General features: G+C 42.1%; 1 protein-coding gene across 1 annotated transcript in view; it reads right to left on the bottom strand.

The window, feature by feature from the left end:
- Positions 1-211: 211 nt before the first annotated feature.
- Positions 212-16,757, bottom strand: part of CYBRD1 (cytochrome b reductase 1) — a 43,860-nt gene continuing 27,314 nt past the window's right edge. The window contains exons 2-4 of the mRNA XM_082260311.1: positions 8,842-9,050; positions 6,092-6,246; positions 212-714 (exon numbers count right to left, since the gene is read on the bottom strand). Of these exons, the coding sequence (XP_082116437.1) occupies positions 432-714; positions 6,092-6,246; positions 8,842-9,050 (647 nt within the window). The 3' untranslated portion in view covers positions 212-431. The remainder of the gene's footprint in view (positions 715-6,091; positions 6,247-8,841; positions 9,051-16,757) is intronic.

Genomic DNA, 16,757 nt, shown 5'->3' on the forward strand with positions numbered 1-16,757 from the left:
TACTTAGCATATAGTGTCAGCAGAACATTGGCATACCTTGCCACAAATAAAGCACTGCTGTTCCCAATTGGTATAATGAATTTATCCAGTATAATTTCATATAAGAATACATGTATAAATGATTTTACAGTCATATAATGTTAAGGCCTTCAGGGCCTGTTCTAAATGTATATTCAAATATCATTGATACTACAGAATATTGTACAACACAGCCCAGTCTCTCCAGCTTTGTTCTTGATTGCTTTAACCACTTCTCTTCTGTAAAAGCATCTATGATCAGTTATTGCTTTTACTAAGTTAACGTTTCCTTTTTAGAGAAATGAGTGATTATACACAATAACATATAGCAGAATGTTTTCTTTCATTCAGCAGAATTGTGGCCTTCCTGTGAAGCAGAATTTCAGCTGATTCCCTGTTCATTTGGACTGTTCTTACATGGTTGACCTTTGTCCAGCCTCATCCAGGTTTAGATTTCTTTTTCTGGCTGCTTCGCTATTTAATTCCACATCAGACTTAACTGTTGCGCTGTACTCTGGTGGAAGATTCGATGCCTCTCTATATGAAGAATGCTCCTTTACCATAGGCTCTGGAGGCCGTTTCCAGCCTGGTCGAGTGGCTATCCATAGAATAAGTCCACCGAAAACCACAATGAGAATTCCAAGAGTGTTGACGAAGATTGCATGTGGTGGTAAACTGCTGTACGGTGGGTTTTTCCTAAGAACAGAAAAAAAAGTGGTTGAAGAACTTCTATTGCAATTTGGAAGATCAAATTTTTTGACTTAAAATAACATGACTACACTGAAAATAAACGGTTTGTACAAATGAAACCTAGTAGGATGGGATAAAAACACCCATCAGGCTACTTTTTGGAGCCTATGTACCATTGGGGAAAATAAAACAACATTTAGCCTAGAGATAAACAAAAGCCTTGTACACACAGGCCGAATGTCTGCCAGCATTGGCAGGTTCAATAGAAACTGGCCGAAATTCTGCCCGTATGTACAGCAGTTGGTCTGACAGAAGCCAGCTGTATGGCTGGGTTCATTTGAAGGTTCATGACCGAAAAAGATATGCTGACTGGCTCCCTAACAGCACTTTCAGCCAGTGGCTGAGAGTGCTGACTGGAGTGTTCTGGTGGAGGGGCATCCCCCTCTCAGAACACCTCAGCAGAGGAGCTCGCTGTACTAACATTGGATTGTTAGTACAGCGGCTCAGACCTGAGCTGTCAGGTTTTTTTCGTTCTGCTGGAAAAAAAAAAAAAAAAACCTAGTAGTGTGTACAAGGCTTGAAAGTGTACGGCCAGTTTCAGATTTTGCCTCATTACGTTCACATTGATGACAGTTTTACCAGACAGGTGGTGAGTGTACGTCTCTGACAGGAACGCCATTATATAGCAGACAGTGGTTCTAGCCTTCCCCTACTTCCCTAAGAAAAAAAGCATTTTTTTTACGTCTGTGTTGCGGTTGGAGATACTCCCTCATCTCCTTTCTGAAGAAATCATTGTCAATGTGATAGTAATTGAGGGGAAATCCATCTAATGGTGCCTTGGGTAGCATTAAAAATGTGACAGGAGTTCTAATGGATTTTTTGCTTTAAAATTGAAAAAAGGTTTCTGGTTGGTCATACACTTTAAAGCTGGGCTCTGTAGATACTTTTTCAATGGGCCCCCCTCCCACTGCAAGAAATAGCTGCTAATTTTGCCTAGGGGATAATAAATAAGGGGTTATATTCACTAGCGTTGCACCAATACTGGTACCGATACAAATCATTTGCTTACTTGTACTCGTGCAAATGATCCGATACTAAAACCAATACCTTCAAGTCTGCAGACTGTAACCACTGCCTTTAGACCGGGTTCATATGTAGCACCTAGATAGGTGCTAGGTTAAAAGCATTGTTATGCTCCATCTGCTTATCAGGGGACCCTGATCTGTTATTTATGCCTGTCCAGGTGTGAGTCACTTGGTCTGAGGGAGTGTCCCTACTGTATCCAATGGGGGGGGGGGGGTCTGTTGGACAGTGGCAAACAGGCTTTTGTGGCAGTCCCAGTGGAAGGGCACCACTGCAGTGCATCCTAGGATTGACCATAAAAGCCAAGGGCACATGGGACAGGGCGTCTTTGTCGGGAAGCAGAGTCCCAGGAGGAGGGTGACAGCTGTCCTTCCTCCTGCTGTCTGAGGAAGGTGGTCACTAGCAGTTGGCCTCATGAGCCAGGTGTGGAGCTGAGCCTAAATGATCCTGGAAAGCTGGTTCTGCTGGCGGAGTAATCTGGGAAACACAGTGTCAGCGAGTACCAGGGGGCTTGCCAAGGCTCCGCCCAGGAAGGGGGACCACTCTAGAGAAGAGGATAGAAGGTCAGCTCACACAGTTAGCAAGAGTAAATGGGGTGCCAAGTAGAACAAGGAAGAGTAGGGGTAAACGGGGTGCGAAGCGGGGCCCTGAAGAGTAATTCACTATACAGTTCACTTATCAAGTACTTCACTACAGTGGCAAAGTGAAGCAGCGACTCAACATAGCTAGAAATCCTCAATTTCTGCATAGTTCATCCAGTTGGAGTATCCCACTCATCCCTTCTTCAATCCCAAGTTCTAAAATAAAAAACAAAACCCAAATCCCCTGAACTGTTTCCTGTCTGCGCCAAACACTTAAAGCCCTAAGAATCAATCAGTTGTTGCTATGGGTAACCCAGGGGAATCCGCTTCAAGCAGCTCCCAAGGGAGTAGTGCTACACATATATGTGTAGTTCGGTTTTGACAGCGGGACTTCAGCCCCCTCTGGGATGACTTTTTTGGCGAATTGTCAAAGTGTATGACAATGGAAATGGAACTCACACCGGACTCTTAAGAAACCTGACCATTAAAAAGGCTGCAGGTTCACGTCATGTGAATCGCATGTGGTTCAAAATGCATCCAGTTCACAAATTTATGAGCTGTGACATCCAGACCGCAGAAGCTCTGGCAATTGCTCTACCACTACACAAGCAGAGCAGAGGTAGCTGGGCGTTATGTGTAAAAATAAATGCATCCAATAGCAATGATTGATTTTAATGTTTGCGGTCTTGCCACTAAGGCACAGCAAATAAGTGTAGCGAAGTAATAATTTCTCTGTCACATGACTCAAAAAAAAAAAAAAAAGGTACTCGGTAAATGGTATTGGCGAGTACTTGAGAAAAAGTATCAATACTCCTACTCCTTAAAAAAAAAAAAATTGGAAAAGGTGCATCCCTAATATTTACCTTATTCCTTTCTCCTGAAGTCTTCCTCCTCTTTGAATGGCTGGTCCTTCTTTCTTTCACTGCCCAACCAATTAAAGCTTTCTAAAGATACTTCATACAATGCAGGACCAGCGGTTTTGCATTGTATGGGAGGAGGGAGGACGCTAAGGGTCCATGCACATTCTGGAGCATCAGACAGCAGAGAAGAGTGCTGACCTCCTTATTCATCATGCCCCAGGCATAAACAAGCAGATACCCTTCTAGTGGGGAGGGGGACCTACTGCAAGGGTAAAAATGTACTGTCCCTGTAGTGCAGTTTAAAACCCATTCAAATATAAACAGCAACTATTAACAACCATATGGCAGAACAAAAACGGTCCTCATGAAAATTACAGCCTATTTCACCTCTAAGGAAATATAAGCCTAAAGCATTTAACTTGGAATTTTATGAATCTAGAAGTACATTTCTGTAATTGTAAGGGGCTGGACCTACTTTCAACATACCAAGTAAATAATTACTATGTCTCACTATAACTGATGAATACATTAATAGGAAAGTGATATTGGTGATAAAAGACATCAGTACAGTATGTTGTATGATTCTTTCATGGACTGAATCCAGGAAAGGAGCCATATAATGGGATAAATACAACTCTTGTTTAGTCATGCTACAGTTTAATAGCTGATGAATTATTACCAAGCTCGAAATCTGATATAGTATTACTTTACATTGCGAAGTGGATTCAATGCCTGGCAATACCTCCAGCTAATGACAACTAAAAATTCCAGGCCAAGACTGTGAATGGTGCAATAGTTTGATTAAGCTCAACTCTTGCTTGAAATGCAAGAAATGGAAACAAATGCTTTGGTCTCCATCAGCCTCTTGCCAACAATTTGAGACCAATGTCTAGGCAGTAGGGACATGAATATCTTCTAAATAGTGCAACTTTATATCTACAAAAACATCGGAGAGGTTTCAATCTCTTCTTTGCTTAAAGTGGACATTATACTTAGTGCCAGGATAATGTCCTTTAGTGCACAAAGCAAAAAGGCCAAAGTGCCCCCCCTAATTTTTTTCAATTCCAAGCATATATACAGTATTTCCTTAAAGACCTCCTTCCCTGCAATAATTACCCTTAAAGTGTTACTAAACCTAGAACCCTGCATTCACTATATCTGGTCTCCTACAGTACACACAACATGGAACTGCAATGGTTTTAGTAAATATAAACTGCTAAATAACTTTTTTTTTTTTTTATTAGCAGTTACAGCAGTCTTGTCTTCCATCAGTGTTTGGTTAAAGCTTGTTGGAGGAGTTTTTATTCCGTTCTGAGTGTCCTGTGAGGCCGCAGGACCCCTGACTTTGTCTGGACAGTGTTGATTGGCCCTATGCTTATGTTGATCACTTGCACCCTCCCAATAAAAAAAAAGCAATACACACCACACTGAGCATGTGCAGCGTGTCCCCTAGCCTCTGTACTATCCGAAGATGGTTTGGGGACAGTGGAAGAAGGGGAGGAACAGAGAAGATCGGATCAAACAGCCTCTTTACACAATGCAGAGCAGTCATGTCCAAAGTCCGGCCCGCGGGCCAGTTGTGGCCCGTCCTTTAGTTTTATACGACCCCCTGAGCTGTATGGGGAATGTAGTGCCTACCGCCGCCGCCTCCGTTCTGCATTGTTCTTCAGAAAAGGGTGGGCCCGGGGTGCAGAGCAGTGCGCCCTGAGCCCACCCATTGTGTGACAATAGTGAATGAATATATGTGTGTGTGTGTATTTAATTTTAATGGTTCAAATGTCAGGCAAAATGATAGGCCCTCACGCATGTTCATCTTATCAAATCTGGCCCTCTTTGAAAAAAGTTTGGACACCACTGATGCAGAGGATTAACCCCTTAGGTTCTACAGTGAGTATAACAAACATGCTTTACTGCATATACAGACAGGTTACTGGTGTGGGTTTTATGACAGTTTATTATAGCCTTTAATTAGATGCATACTTTGAACCATGATGCACACTTTACCATGTGTGAAATGTGACCAGGGGTCCAGCTGCCAGAGACTTGGCTTCCTAGATCAGGACCTCACTGCCCTTTGGCTGGCCATAGAGTCAAAAGGAACACAAATCACCGCTCTAAAAGCAACCAGCTGAGCCGGAAAAAATCCCGAGCAACTGTGGCAGTCCTGCCGGGCTGGGTGCTCACCAAGGTCCGCAACCTGAGAAGTCCATGTAAGTAGGAAAGAAAGCGGCACTTCCAGACCCAGGTACTTGGAAACTTCTTCAAATCAAAGGTTCAACATGAGACAGGAACACAAGACAAACTGCATGGCAGACGTGTTTCACACCATGTGCTTATTCATTGCAATGAATGTTGTTGAACCTTTGATTTGAAGAATAAAACTCAAGTTTCCAAGTTCCTGGGTCTGGAAGTGCCGCTTTCTTTCCTACTTACTTTGGCTGGCCATAGAAAGTTTGATACAAGTAAGATGTTCCCAATTTTGAGCACTGCTTGCAAAGAGTAGGCCATGTACTAGCAAAAGAGTGCAGGAAATGTGTTACTAACTATGAGCTGTAACGTTAGCAACATAAATTGCATGAACTGCCCTTTTTGCACTCCTTTAGCTTTTCGGAAGACTCTTTTTACCCCTCTGCCCTGATTTACTACAGATCTATAGAAAATGATGAATGTGTCAAATGCATTAAAAATAATTCCAGAATTGAAATGTGCGACACAAATTTATGGATGCAGTTTTAAAATGTTTCATTGTAAATACATGTGAAAGAGCACAGATGAATGTCTCTCTGAATGTCATCTGTAGTGCATAAGAAACCCCCATGTAGTTTTAACTATTTAACCAGCAGATCATTAAAAACTTACAGTGAAAATATCAGCTTCTCTGTGATCCCCATAAGTGCTGTTCCGATCACTCCACCGAAAAGCAGGAGGCCGCCGTAAACATGGACTGGCATGAGGGCCGCTCGAACAGAGACTGGGGTGGTTGGAATTAGAAACACCACAATGCTCACAACAATCTGAAAATAAAAACAGCAGCTTTGGAAGTTGGATTGGATTATTTAACAAAAAAAAAAAAAAAAAAAAAGAAGGTCTTCGTTCAGTATATTTTTTTTTACACAAAATTCTTTTGTATTCTATAAACCCTTTTTGTTAAAGCCTGTTATGCTCATTTTGGAAGGAAGTGTAAACTGTGCATGGAAGGGCCCTGTTTAATAATTCAATATGAAACATGGATGGCTGGTTAGGATTAATTTTTTCTCTTAGGCCTCATATAATTTGCTGCAACATGGCATTTGGGATTGACATATGGGGGTTCTCTCCCTCCTCCCCCATCTCTCCCCACATGGTTTCTACTCTTTAATTTTCTCCATGTTAGATATTTCCATCTGTGTCTTATAGGTACAGTTCTGCTTTTTGGCTGTCTTTCCCAATAATAGAACTGGCGGAAAACCACACCACCAACTGACCTACATGTATTTGCTATGCTGGTATACTGATTGCATCATGTGCCCTTGGGATGTCATATTTATTCTGTGTAATCTAGACATGTTAGCTTTATTATCTGTATATATGTAATTTGTTGGTGGGCATGTGCTTGCTTCCCAGTTTTATACAGTGAAAAAACTATCAGCGCAAAGCCAGGTGAAAAATCAATATACGTGTAAATGCAGTAAATCAATATCTAGCAAATCAATTTGCATAAATAAATATCCAACAAATCAATGTGCATAAATAAATGAATCAATAAATCCGGCTGCATGCACTAATCGTGTCCACACTTCACAATCAAAAGCATAAAAAATCAAAACGTGATGCGCCAGATGTGCACAATATAAGAAGCCAACGGAGCCGACGTTCCGGCGTAACGCATATAGGGAGGCGGAGCCTGCGTGCCTGACGCCGATCATCGTTCGGGTGGAACTCTCACACTGAATGCCATACAAGCAGGCACGGCTTAGTGCCCAGCAAATGTGAATGTGAGTTACCCATTTTTTCTGAATAAAGCTCATTCATATACAAAACAGAGAGCACTAGATTTCTGCCTTGTATCTTTATTTTATGTCCCGGCGACCACCGGAGGTGAAGGCTGGAGAGTCATCTGTGGAGTCTTTTATCCCCTTATATGCTTATGCTGGCCCGTTTGGGTCGTATGTTAAGGTGAGAGGCCAATTCTACTGGTGAAGGGATTTGACACACCTGGTGTTTTCTTACCAACTCTCATGGGATTGAGGCTTTACCTTTGGACACTTGGATATATTATTCACTATTTTGCAGCACCAATTTATATGGACACTATACTGTTTTCATGAGATCACCTATTTATATTGTGCACATCTGGCGCATCACGTCTTGCTTCCCAGTTTTGTCCAAAAACTTCATCAATAAAGAATTAAAATACAATTGTAAAAACACAAAAAACTATTGTACCAAAAAAAAAAAAAAATAGTTCCTGTAGACAATCCAGTGGTGCCCATAATTTCAGTGTAGGATAATTTTAGGTGTCCTTCTAAAGAGCTTTAAAGTAGATCATGGCAGGTTGAATGATTTATTATGTTTGAAGACTCAGATCTTGGTATGGGAGTTCCCAAATCTGATCGGCAATACAACAAGAAACATTCTTCCTACTGGATATTCATTCACCTGATATGATATTTTGGTGAATGCATCTTTAACATTAAGACACCTCTATTACAGGGTGGTAGTTCACCCCCGCAAGCTTAAACTACCTTTTGATTTCTGTAAATGTATGAGCTTTTGGAGAATCTTGATGGGTAGGGATCATCAGAAGCCTCCTTATTAGTGGGACAACGTGCATAAGATCTTGCTACACAATGTATTCTTGAAGCAATGTAGTCAGTGTGTGCAGAGGTTCAGAAGTGCACAGGTATTTTTCAATTGGAATTCCAGTTTTACTGAGAAAATAAACACACTGTTTGCAGAAGAACTCTATACATTTTAGTGCCGGGTCACACTGGTGCAATGCGGGAACCCTACGAATCCACTGTGGGTTCCCGCATCGCACCCGACTCACAGGCTGTTCATACTGCCATATGCAAACTGCTGGTTGTGTCAATACAATTATTGACAGCCCCAGATCAGTTCACATATCGCAGTGCAAACTGCCAATTCGGACAGGAATCGGGTCGCATAGGGGTGAACACTCATGCGATCCGATTCTAGTGCTGACCAAAAAAAGGGTCCTGCATGACTTTGGTCCGAATGCGATGCCAATTCAGCCATTCAATCTGTATGGCTGAATTCGCATCGCACAGAAATCGCATGCGATTTGCAGAGCAGTGTGAATCACATATGATGTCTGACATCGCTATAGTGTGAACCAGTACTTAAGCGTTTTCTTTATTCTAAAAGATAATTCAATTATTTTTAAAAAATGTGTCTCTATTGTCTGCATCTTTTTATATATTTTTTTTTCTGTGGCCCCCAGCGGGGACGACGAGGGCTTTGTTTTCAGGTAAGTGTCACATAATGCCCTAGTCTGCGATGCATTATGCCTTTTCTTTGCAGGTAAAGGAAAAACATTGCAGACTTTACTTCCTCTTTAAGGTAAAGACAGTATATTTTTGAGATGGAACTGTACAAAAAAGGCTCACCTGCAGCATAAAAAAGATGACAACCACCAAGCCGACCCAGCTGTGTAGACTGTACATATTCGGTATATTTTTAGCATTGTGAAAGTCAAAAACAGCCACCAACGCGATTATAACAAGGACAGCAGCAGTCAGGTGTAGCCCAGCGTGTATAAATTTCATTAGCAGCTTGCTACACTTCCAGGTCCATGGCAATCTGTAGACTATTATAGCTGGAGAAAAAAATAAATAAAAAATTTCAGAAGGAAACAATGCTTAAGTATACATTATTACAGTTCAGGCATAAAAAAGGTATGGAGCAGGAGCACCTCCTAGTTGCCCAAAACAACCACAATCACGTCCTTACATGTTTCCAATGGTATATGAGAAAAGGAAAGGGAGAATAGGATTAGCAGCAATGGCCAGCATTTATTCTTTCAATCAACATTGACTATTTTAATCGATTTGCTGCTAGCATTAGTGATTAGATAGAAAGTATATCAGATTTTTCTCTTCTTCTTTTTTTATTGAAATTTCAATAACCCAGACATACACATCAACTCCTATTGAGGGGCACCAGCCAGATTTGCCGTGGAGTCATCTTTAAGCCATTTGTTCCAGTTTTTGGTAAACTTTCTAGGGCAGCTTCTGTTAAAGTATCTGTCCTTATAAAGAGGTATGGTACAGTTGATCAAAGTATATCAGATTTACTCACGACTAGGGTTTAGCTTTAAAAATTATATAAAAACAGCCAGTGTGATTTGGGAGCTTCAGAGAGCCCCTTCTTATAGCATAGAAAATCAGAACATAGTATACTCTGGGGCATTGACTAGCAGATTTGTGGATATGTCACAAGGTTTCTTACATACACATTGCGAAGGGCTCCAGGATTTGGAGAAGCAAAACAAGGAGCCAATCAGGTGCACTACGGTCGCTACAGCAGTAATGGCCAGAACACATAGACATGAAGCCACAGCCTGCTAGCTGCCAGCCACGCATCCGGAGTGTGTGGTGAGGGAACACCACTCCCGATGCCCACCACTGCACCCCAGATGGTCTCCTCCCCTGCCAGACAGAGCTGTGCTGTGTGACAGAACTGTGAAAGCCTCGGGACTGGATAAATAGAAATACAAATCGCAAGTAAGACAGCCTTATATATGTATAGAAGTTATGTAAAAAAAATGCATAAGCAGGGTTCATCACCACTGAAAACTGCAAATCAAAGCAATCAGGTTGAGGCAAACCTTTATTTTTGCTGTAAATAATGAGTTTGGTCCTGTCTGCTTCCAACCTACAGATTCTGTTGGTCATTGAAGTCACTCACCACATTAAAAGGACCAATAGACAGACTTAGGTGGTGTCTTATTGCAAACGCATTATTATATCCCAATTACAGAGAGTTGTGAGGCTAATGACCAGTAAGATGCCTGTACACCTACACTCACCTTTCATATTTTTACAGCAATTTTTTTTATTTTACAAAACTTCATAAATACATTTCTGCTATCTCACCTATCAATTACCTAAATAGATGATGTCTGCTATTATAGGAGTAGGTGAAAGTTTACAGTGCCTTGAAAAAGTGTTCATACCCCTTTAAAAAATTTCCACATTTTGTCATGTTACAACCAAAACGTAAATGCATTGCATTGGGTTTTTATGTGATATACCAACACAAAGTGGCAACTATTTGTGAAATGGAAGGAAAGTGATAATTTTATTCAGCCCCCCTGAATCAATACTTTGTAGAACCACCTTTCACTGCAATTACAGATGCAAGTCTTTTTGGGTATGTCTCTACCAGCTTTGCACATCTAGAGAGGGATATTTTTGCCCATTCTTCTTTGCAAAATAGCTCAAGCTCTGTCAGATTGGAATTCTCAAGTCTCTCCACAGATTCTCAATTGGATTTAGGTCTGGACTTAAAGCGGAGTTCCAGCCTTTTCACTCACCTGTCCAACGGTCCAGCGATCCTCTTCCCTCTGGTCTCGGCGGCGCCGGCATCACTGCTGTGGGCAACCGGCTGTGACAGTTTGCGGCTTCACAGCCGGGTACCCACTGCGCATGCGCGAGTTGCGCTGCGCATCTTGATTGGCCAGCAATCTTCTGGGACCTCTGACATGTCCCAGAAGATTGCAGAGAGGGAGGGGGAGAGGAGAACTTCCGTTCAGGGTGACGCTGTCAAAACTAGGTACCCGCTACCCCCCCAAAAAAATGACATGCCAAATGTGGCATGTCAGGGGGTTAGAATACCTAAAGCGGAAGTTCCACTTTTGGGTGGAACTCCGCTTTAAGACTGGACCATTCTAACACATAAATATGCTTTGATCTAAACCATTATATTGTAGCTCTGGATATGTTTAGGGTCATTGTCCTGCTGGAAGGTGAACCTCTGCCCCAGTCTCGAGTCTTTTGCAAACTCTAAAAGGTTTTCTTCTAAGATTGCCCTGTATTTGGCTCCATCCATCTTCCTATCAACTCTGACCAGCTTCCTTGTCCCTGCTGAAGAAAAACCATCTCCAAAATAGGATGCTGCCACCACCATGTTTCACGTTGGGGATGGTGTGTTCAGGGTGATGTGCAGTGCTAGTTTTCTGCCACACATAGCGTTTTGCTTTTAGGCCAAAAAATAAAATTTTGGTCTCATCTGACCAGAGCACCTTCTTCCACATGCTTGGGGTGTCCCCCACATGGCATCTCACAAACTGCAAATGTGACTTCTTATGACTTTCCTTCAACAATGGCTTTTTTCTTTCCACTCTTCCATAAAAGCCAGATTTGTGGAGTGCACGACTAATAGTTGTCCTGTGGACAGATTCTCCCACCTGAACTGTGGATCTCTGCAGCTCCTCCAGAGTTACCATGTGCCTCTTGGCGGCTTCTCTGATTAATGCTCTCCTTACCCGGCCTATCCATTTAGGTAGACGGCCATGTCTTGGTAGGTTTGCAGTTGCGCCATATTCTTTCCATTTTGGGATGTTTCCCCGCATCTAAATTGCATGACAGGAGAGTGTGCCCAGCTCTTTACGGGGCCAGTTTTCACATCTCTGTGGTGGCTGCAGAGCGGATTGCACAAGGGTCCTGCGCGCCATTGGCGCACTTTAAGGTCCATATTCAGACAAAAATGCGGGCCGGAATCGTCCCTGAAATGGGTTTCAGAGATGCATCGGACCCCTCCCGTGAGCCGCATCCGTATTAAGTGTGATCCCAGCCTTAAACTTCTCCACAATGTTATGCCTGACCTGTCTGGTGTGTTCCTTGGTCTTTATGATGCTGGTTGTTCTCTAACAAACCTCTGAGGGCTTCTCAGAACAGCTGTATTTATATTGAGAAATTACACAAAAGGTGGACTATTTATTAATTAGATGACTTCTGAAGGCAATTGGTTCCACTAGATTTTAGTTAGGGGTATCAGAGTAAAGGGGGCTGAATACAAATGCACGCCACACTTTTCAGATTTTTATTTGTAAAACATTTTGAAAACCATTTATCATTTTCCTTCCACTTCACAAATATGTGCCACTTTGTATTGGTCCATCACATAAAATCCCAATAAAATACATTCACATTTCAAGGGGTGGGAATACTTTTTCAAGACACTATAAATACTACTACACAATCCAATGCATATAAAATAAAAATACAGTATTACTAATAACCAAATATTCTATTTACAACTCTTAATGTACATATAAAGGGTATAAATAATGCATGAAAGTGCATGAATAGGAAAATAAAATAATATAGAATTGATAAACATATGCCATTAAATATTCAGGATACAGAAATGAGTAAATGCATAGTGTGTAAACTTATAAAGTATATGTAAAATTATCTAAATGAGTGCAAACAATTATTGTGCAAAACATCAATTGATTTGCGATCCCACATTGCTGCAAACCACTCCTCACGTCTTTTGAGGCAACATATGAAAACCGTTCTCCATGATCAATGCTTTCAATCCATATCTTGTGCGTTTGTCTAAGAGGATAATCAGATTGGAATTTCTAAATAGCCTAGAAGTCAAAGAGTGGTAGATGATCTTCTGAGTGCATACTCACCTTTGCCTAATCTGAAGGTCAACATGATCTCACTGATCATGTGCTAACTGGATTCATATGTTGCGTTTCCATGAAAAAGAATGTGTTTTTTCCCCCATGAAATGATTGCTTATATCCACATAGGTCTGAGTTAAATATTTTATACTTGTTAATAAATATAAAATTAAATTAGCAAAACAGCACTTTACAACAACCAAACATATTGAGTTTGTTCAGTAATGAGTGAGAACCAAGCGATTGTTAAAGTGATTCTAAAAGGTTGTAATTTAAAAAACAATAATAATATACATGGTATGTGCAATGGTTTTGCACAGAGCAGCCCCGATCCTCTTCTTTTTGAGTCCTCCTGCCGGCGGCCCTGGCTCCTCTTCCCTGCTGAGTGCCCCTATTAACAACCCTTTTGCTATGGGGGCACTCGAGCATGCTTGCTCCCAAGAGCAGATGCTGATACTGAATACTTCTGTTGCCCAGGAGAAGTCTTCTACATGCATTCATTTCCATTCACGCACATCACCAATTAGGAGGCCATAGGAAGGCTCTCAAAATGGTCTAGATGCCCCATATCTTTGCAGAGTTAAAATTAATTAATCCCTTACAGTTCCAGTACACCATTACACACCCAGGTAGGCATTCTCTATTACACAACTCTTTATTTTAAATATCTAAATTACCAAAATGACCAAACACTTGCATAATGCCTTTTGTTTTATGGCTGTGAGCTGTGAAATTTCTAGAATTCCTGCTTACAATGGTTTAACAAACAATACAATTGCAATGCAAAACAAGGAACACACAAGAAATTCCAATGCAGGGTGTATTCCCAAACTGGCTATACGTATCTGTCGATTTAGGATATTGAATGTTAATCAAAAGATGACCACATCTCCATGTCTATATGGTTACTGCCTTTCTGGTTTCCTGTCCATGTAGCAGAAGAGCCAAGTGAAGTTCTTGGGGTGACAAGTTTTTTTTATTTGTGTACACATTCAGATATGTTTATCACCAGACTCCCAGAAACCTAATGCTGCTGATGGCACAATTTTCTTTAGATCAACCAAGAATGGATTGTGTAGGTACAGCTTTTTCTACATAGTTGTGGTAGAGCTTGTATACAGACTGTACAATCAGATTCCAACTTGTGTTGCCATCCTTAAGCCCCGTACACACGTATCGAATGTCGGCCGAACGATCGGCCGTCTTTTGTCCGGTGCTGTCTTGTCGGTTGAAAAGTGCTAAAGATTGCACACGAATTTTGTCGGCCAACAACAGCCGACTGCAGAAGTGATGTCATGTGATGGTTAACTTTCCGTGTGTTTTTTCTTCTCTGAGCATGCCCAGTCTTGCTCATCTGCTGTTTGTCGGCCGAATTCTGTACTGACTGGCGAACAATCGGCTGTTCTGGTGTTGGCCGACAAAAATTTTAATGCCTGCACACCAGATTCTGTTCGGCCGAAAAGTCGCAGTCGGTTGTCGGAAGCATCATACTAACAAGCCGACAATCGGCCGATCGGTCGGTGGCCGAATATTTACGGCCGACAATCGCTACGTGTGTACGGGCCTTTAGTCCTGGCTAAGTTGGTGGCTTGTCCTACAAATGTCAGTTCATTGAGTAGAAGGGTAGGTTAGGTTTCATCGTTGGCTGCTGGAAAAAACAAACGTACACCCAAAAAATAAGAAAAAAATAAAAAAAAAAACGTTTTAAATTCTATTCTTTGTTTACATTTTCTTGCTGCTGGTTGAGGCAAAAGTTCTCAGATCTATTCACAAAAGTAGTAAGCCTCAAAATGGGCCTACTAACTATATAAAACCATGGTCTAGTTGTAGACTGTTTTCTGATCAAAAGGGTCTAAAAGAAGAAAGATTACTGGCTGGATACTACATACAGTATGACCAGATGCTTCTTATCATTCACAGTGATGCCTTCTACCCTGGTTAGTGCTTAGACTCTAACCCACAGGTGTCAAACACAAGGCCCGCGGGCCGAATGCGGCCCCCCAAGCCATTTCATGTGGCCCTCGCACCTCTCCTGCAGCTGCAGGACCCCCCTAATTTCTGCCCCCACCTTGTCTCAGTAGTCCGCAGCAGAGAGGACAGAACTCCTTTGCCAGATCTAGAGCTTCTCTGTGCAGCTGCAGAAAGGCTCGCCTTTACCCAACCCACCTTCCCAGCAGTCCGCAGCAGAGAGGAAGGCAGAACTCCTCCTACAGATCCTACACCTCTCTGTGCAGCCGCAACACCACCTTGTCTATGCCTCCCCTGATCTGAGCATTTAGCAGACTCTGGAAGCTGACTCCAGCCCGACTCTGGTCCTCCTCCAGACCCTGTACTTTCTTCTTCCCCAATCCACCCACATCTTCTTCCTGGCAGCAGCGCAAGGTAAGGAGGTGCATTGTGATGTAAGGAAGGGTGGGTGACTCTTGACTTCTGATGGTGGGGGAGCTCTTGAGTCTTTACATCTCATGTAAGGGTGTAAGGGGTGCGTGGGGTGCTCTGGACATCTAGTCTTACAGATATAACCGGCCCTTTGAGGGCAACCATAATGCTGATGCGGCCCGCTATGAAAATTGAGTTTGACACCCCTGCTCTAACCCATCATTTTTTCAACCTTTTTACTGCAGAGGAACCCTTGAAAAATGTGTTAGGGCCTCAGGGATCTCCTGCTAAAATGAAGTCATTGGGGGTAGGTGGAAAAAAATGCTTTAGCGGTCAGGGAAGAATGCCATCGGTGTCAGGATGTTGGCTTTGCCAAGTGACCAGGAACTATCCAGGCACCATCAGATTTGAGATCAACCAGCAACAATTGAACCCCTTGCAACCTCTTAAGGAACACTAGGGTTTCATGGAACTATGGAGGAGAATGGCTGCTCTAACCTCTAAACAAGGACAGGCACACCCTTCGGTTTTCATTTTATCTAATTTGATTTTGAACCACTTAAGCCCCGGAAGATTTTACCCCCTTCCTGACCAGGGCCTATTTTGCGATTCGGCACTGCGTGACTTTAACGGACAATTGCGCGGTCGTGCGATGCTGTACCTAAACGAATTTGGCGCCCTTTTATTCCCACAAACAGAGCTTTCTTTTGGTGGTATTTGATCACCTGTGCGATTTTTTGATCATGCGCTATAAAACAAAAAAAAGCATAAATTTTGCAAAAATAACAATATTTTTCACATTTTTTTTTTATATGAAATTCCCAAAGAAAAAAAAAAATGTAAAAATATTTTTTTTTTAACATTTTAGGCCAATTTTTTTTTTTACCATATGTTTGAAAAAAAAAAAAAAAAAAAAAAAAAAAAAAAAAAAATCGCAAAAAGCGTATTTTGATTGGTTTGCGCAAAAGTTATTGCGTTTACTAACAAAGGGAAAGATTTTTGTCATTTTTGTTGGTTTTTTTTTTAGCGCGTAATGGCGGCGATCTGCGATTTTTTTTGCGGGACTGCGACATTGTGGCGGACAGATCGGACCCTTGACTGACATTTTTGACACTTTTGGGGTTACCAGTGACATTACTACAGTAATCAGTGCTATATATATGCACTGTTAATGTAAAAATGACACTGGCAGTGAAGGAGTTAACTGTATTGGAGAGGGAGGGGTTAAGTGTGTCCTAGGGGCGTGATTCTAACTGTGATTGGCTGTGGCTTGATGTGTAAGAACAATGATCAACGGTCCTACATAGTAGAACCGTTTGATCATCATTCTTACACAGGGAGAACTGACAGGCGGCTTTGTTTACACTAGCCGCCTGCCTTTCTCCCGCTGTCACGGATGTTAGCGAGTGCACGCGGGGGGGGGGGCGTGACCGCGCGGGAGCGCGCTTCCGGCGGCGCGCGCTCGGTCCCAAAACCCTCACTGGCTAGCGACGTACCCCTACGTTA

This window comes from Pelophylax lessonae (assembly GCF_965119305.1).
Source record: "Pelophylax lessonae genome assembly, chromosome: 6".
In the NCBI taxonomy this organism is placed as follows: Eukaryota; Metazoa; Chordata; class Amphibia; order Anura; family Ranidae; genus Pelophylax; species Pelophylax lessonae.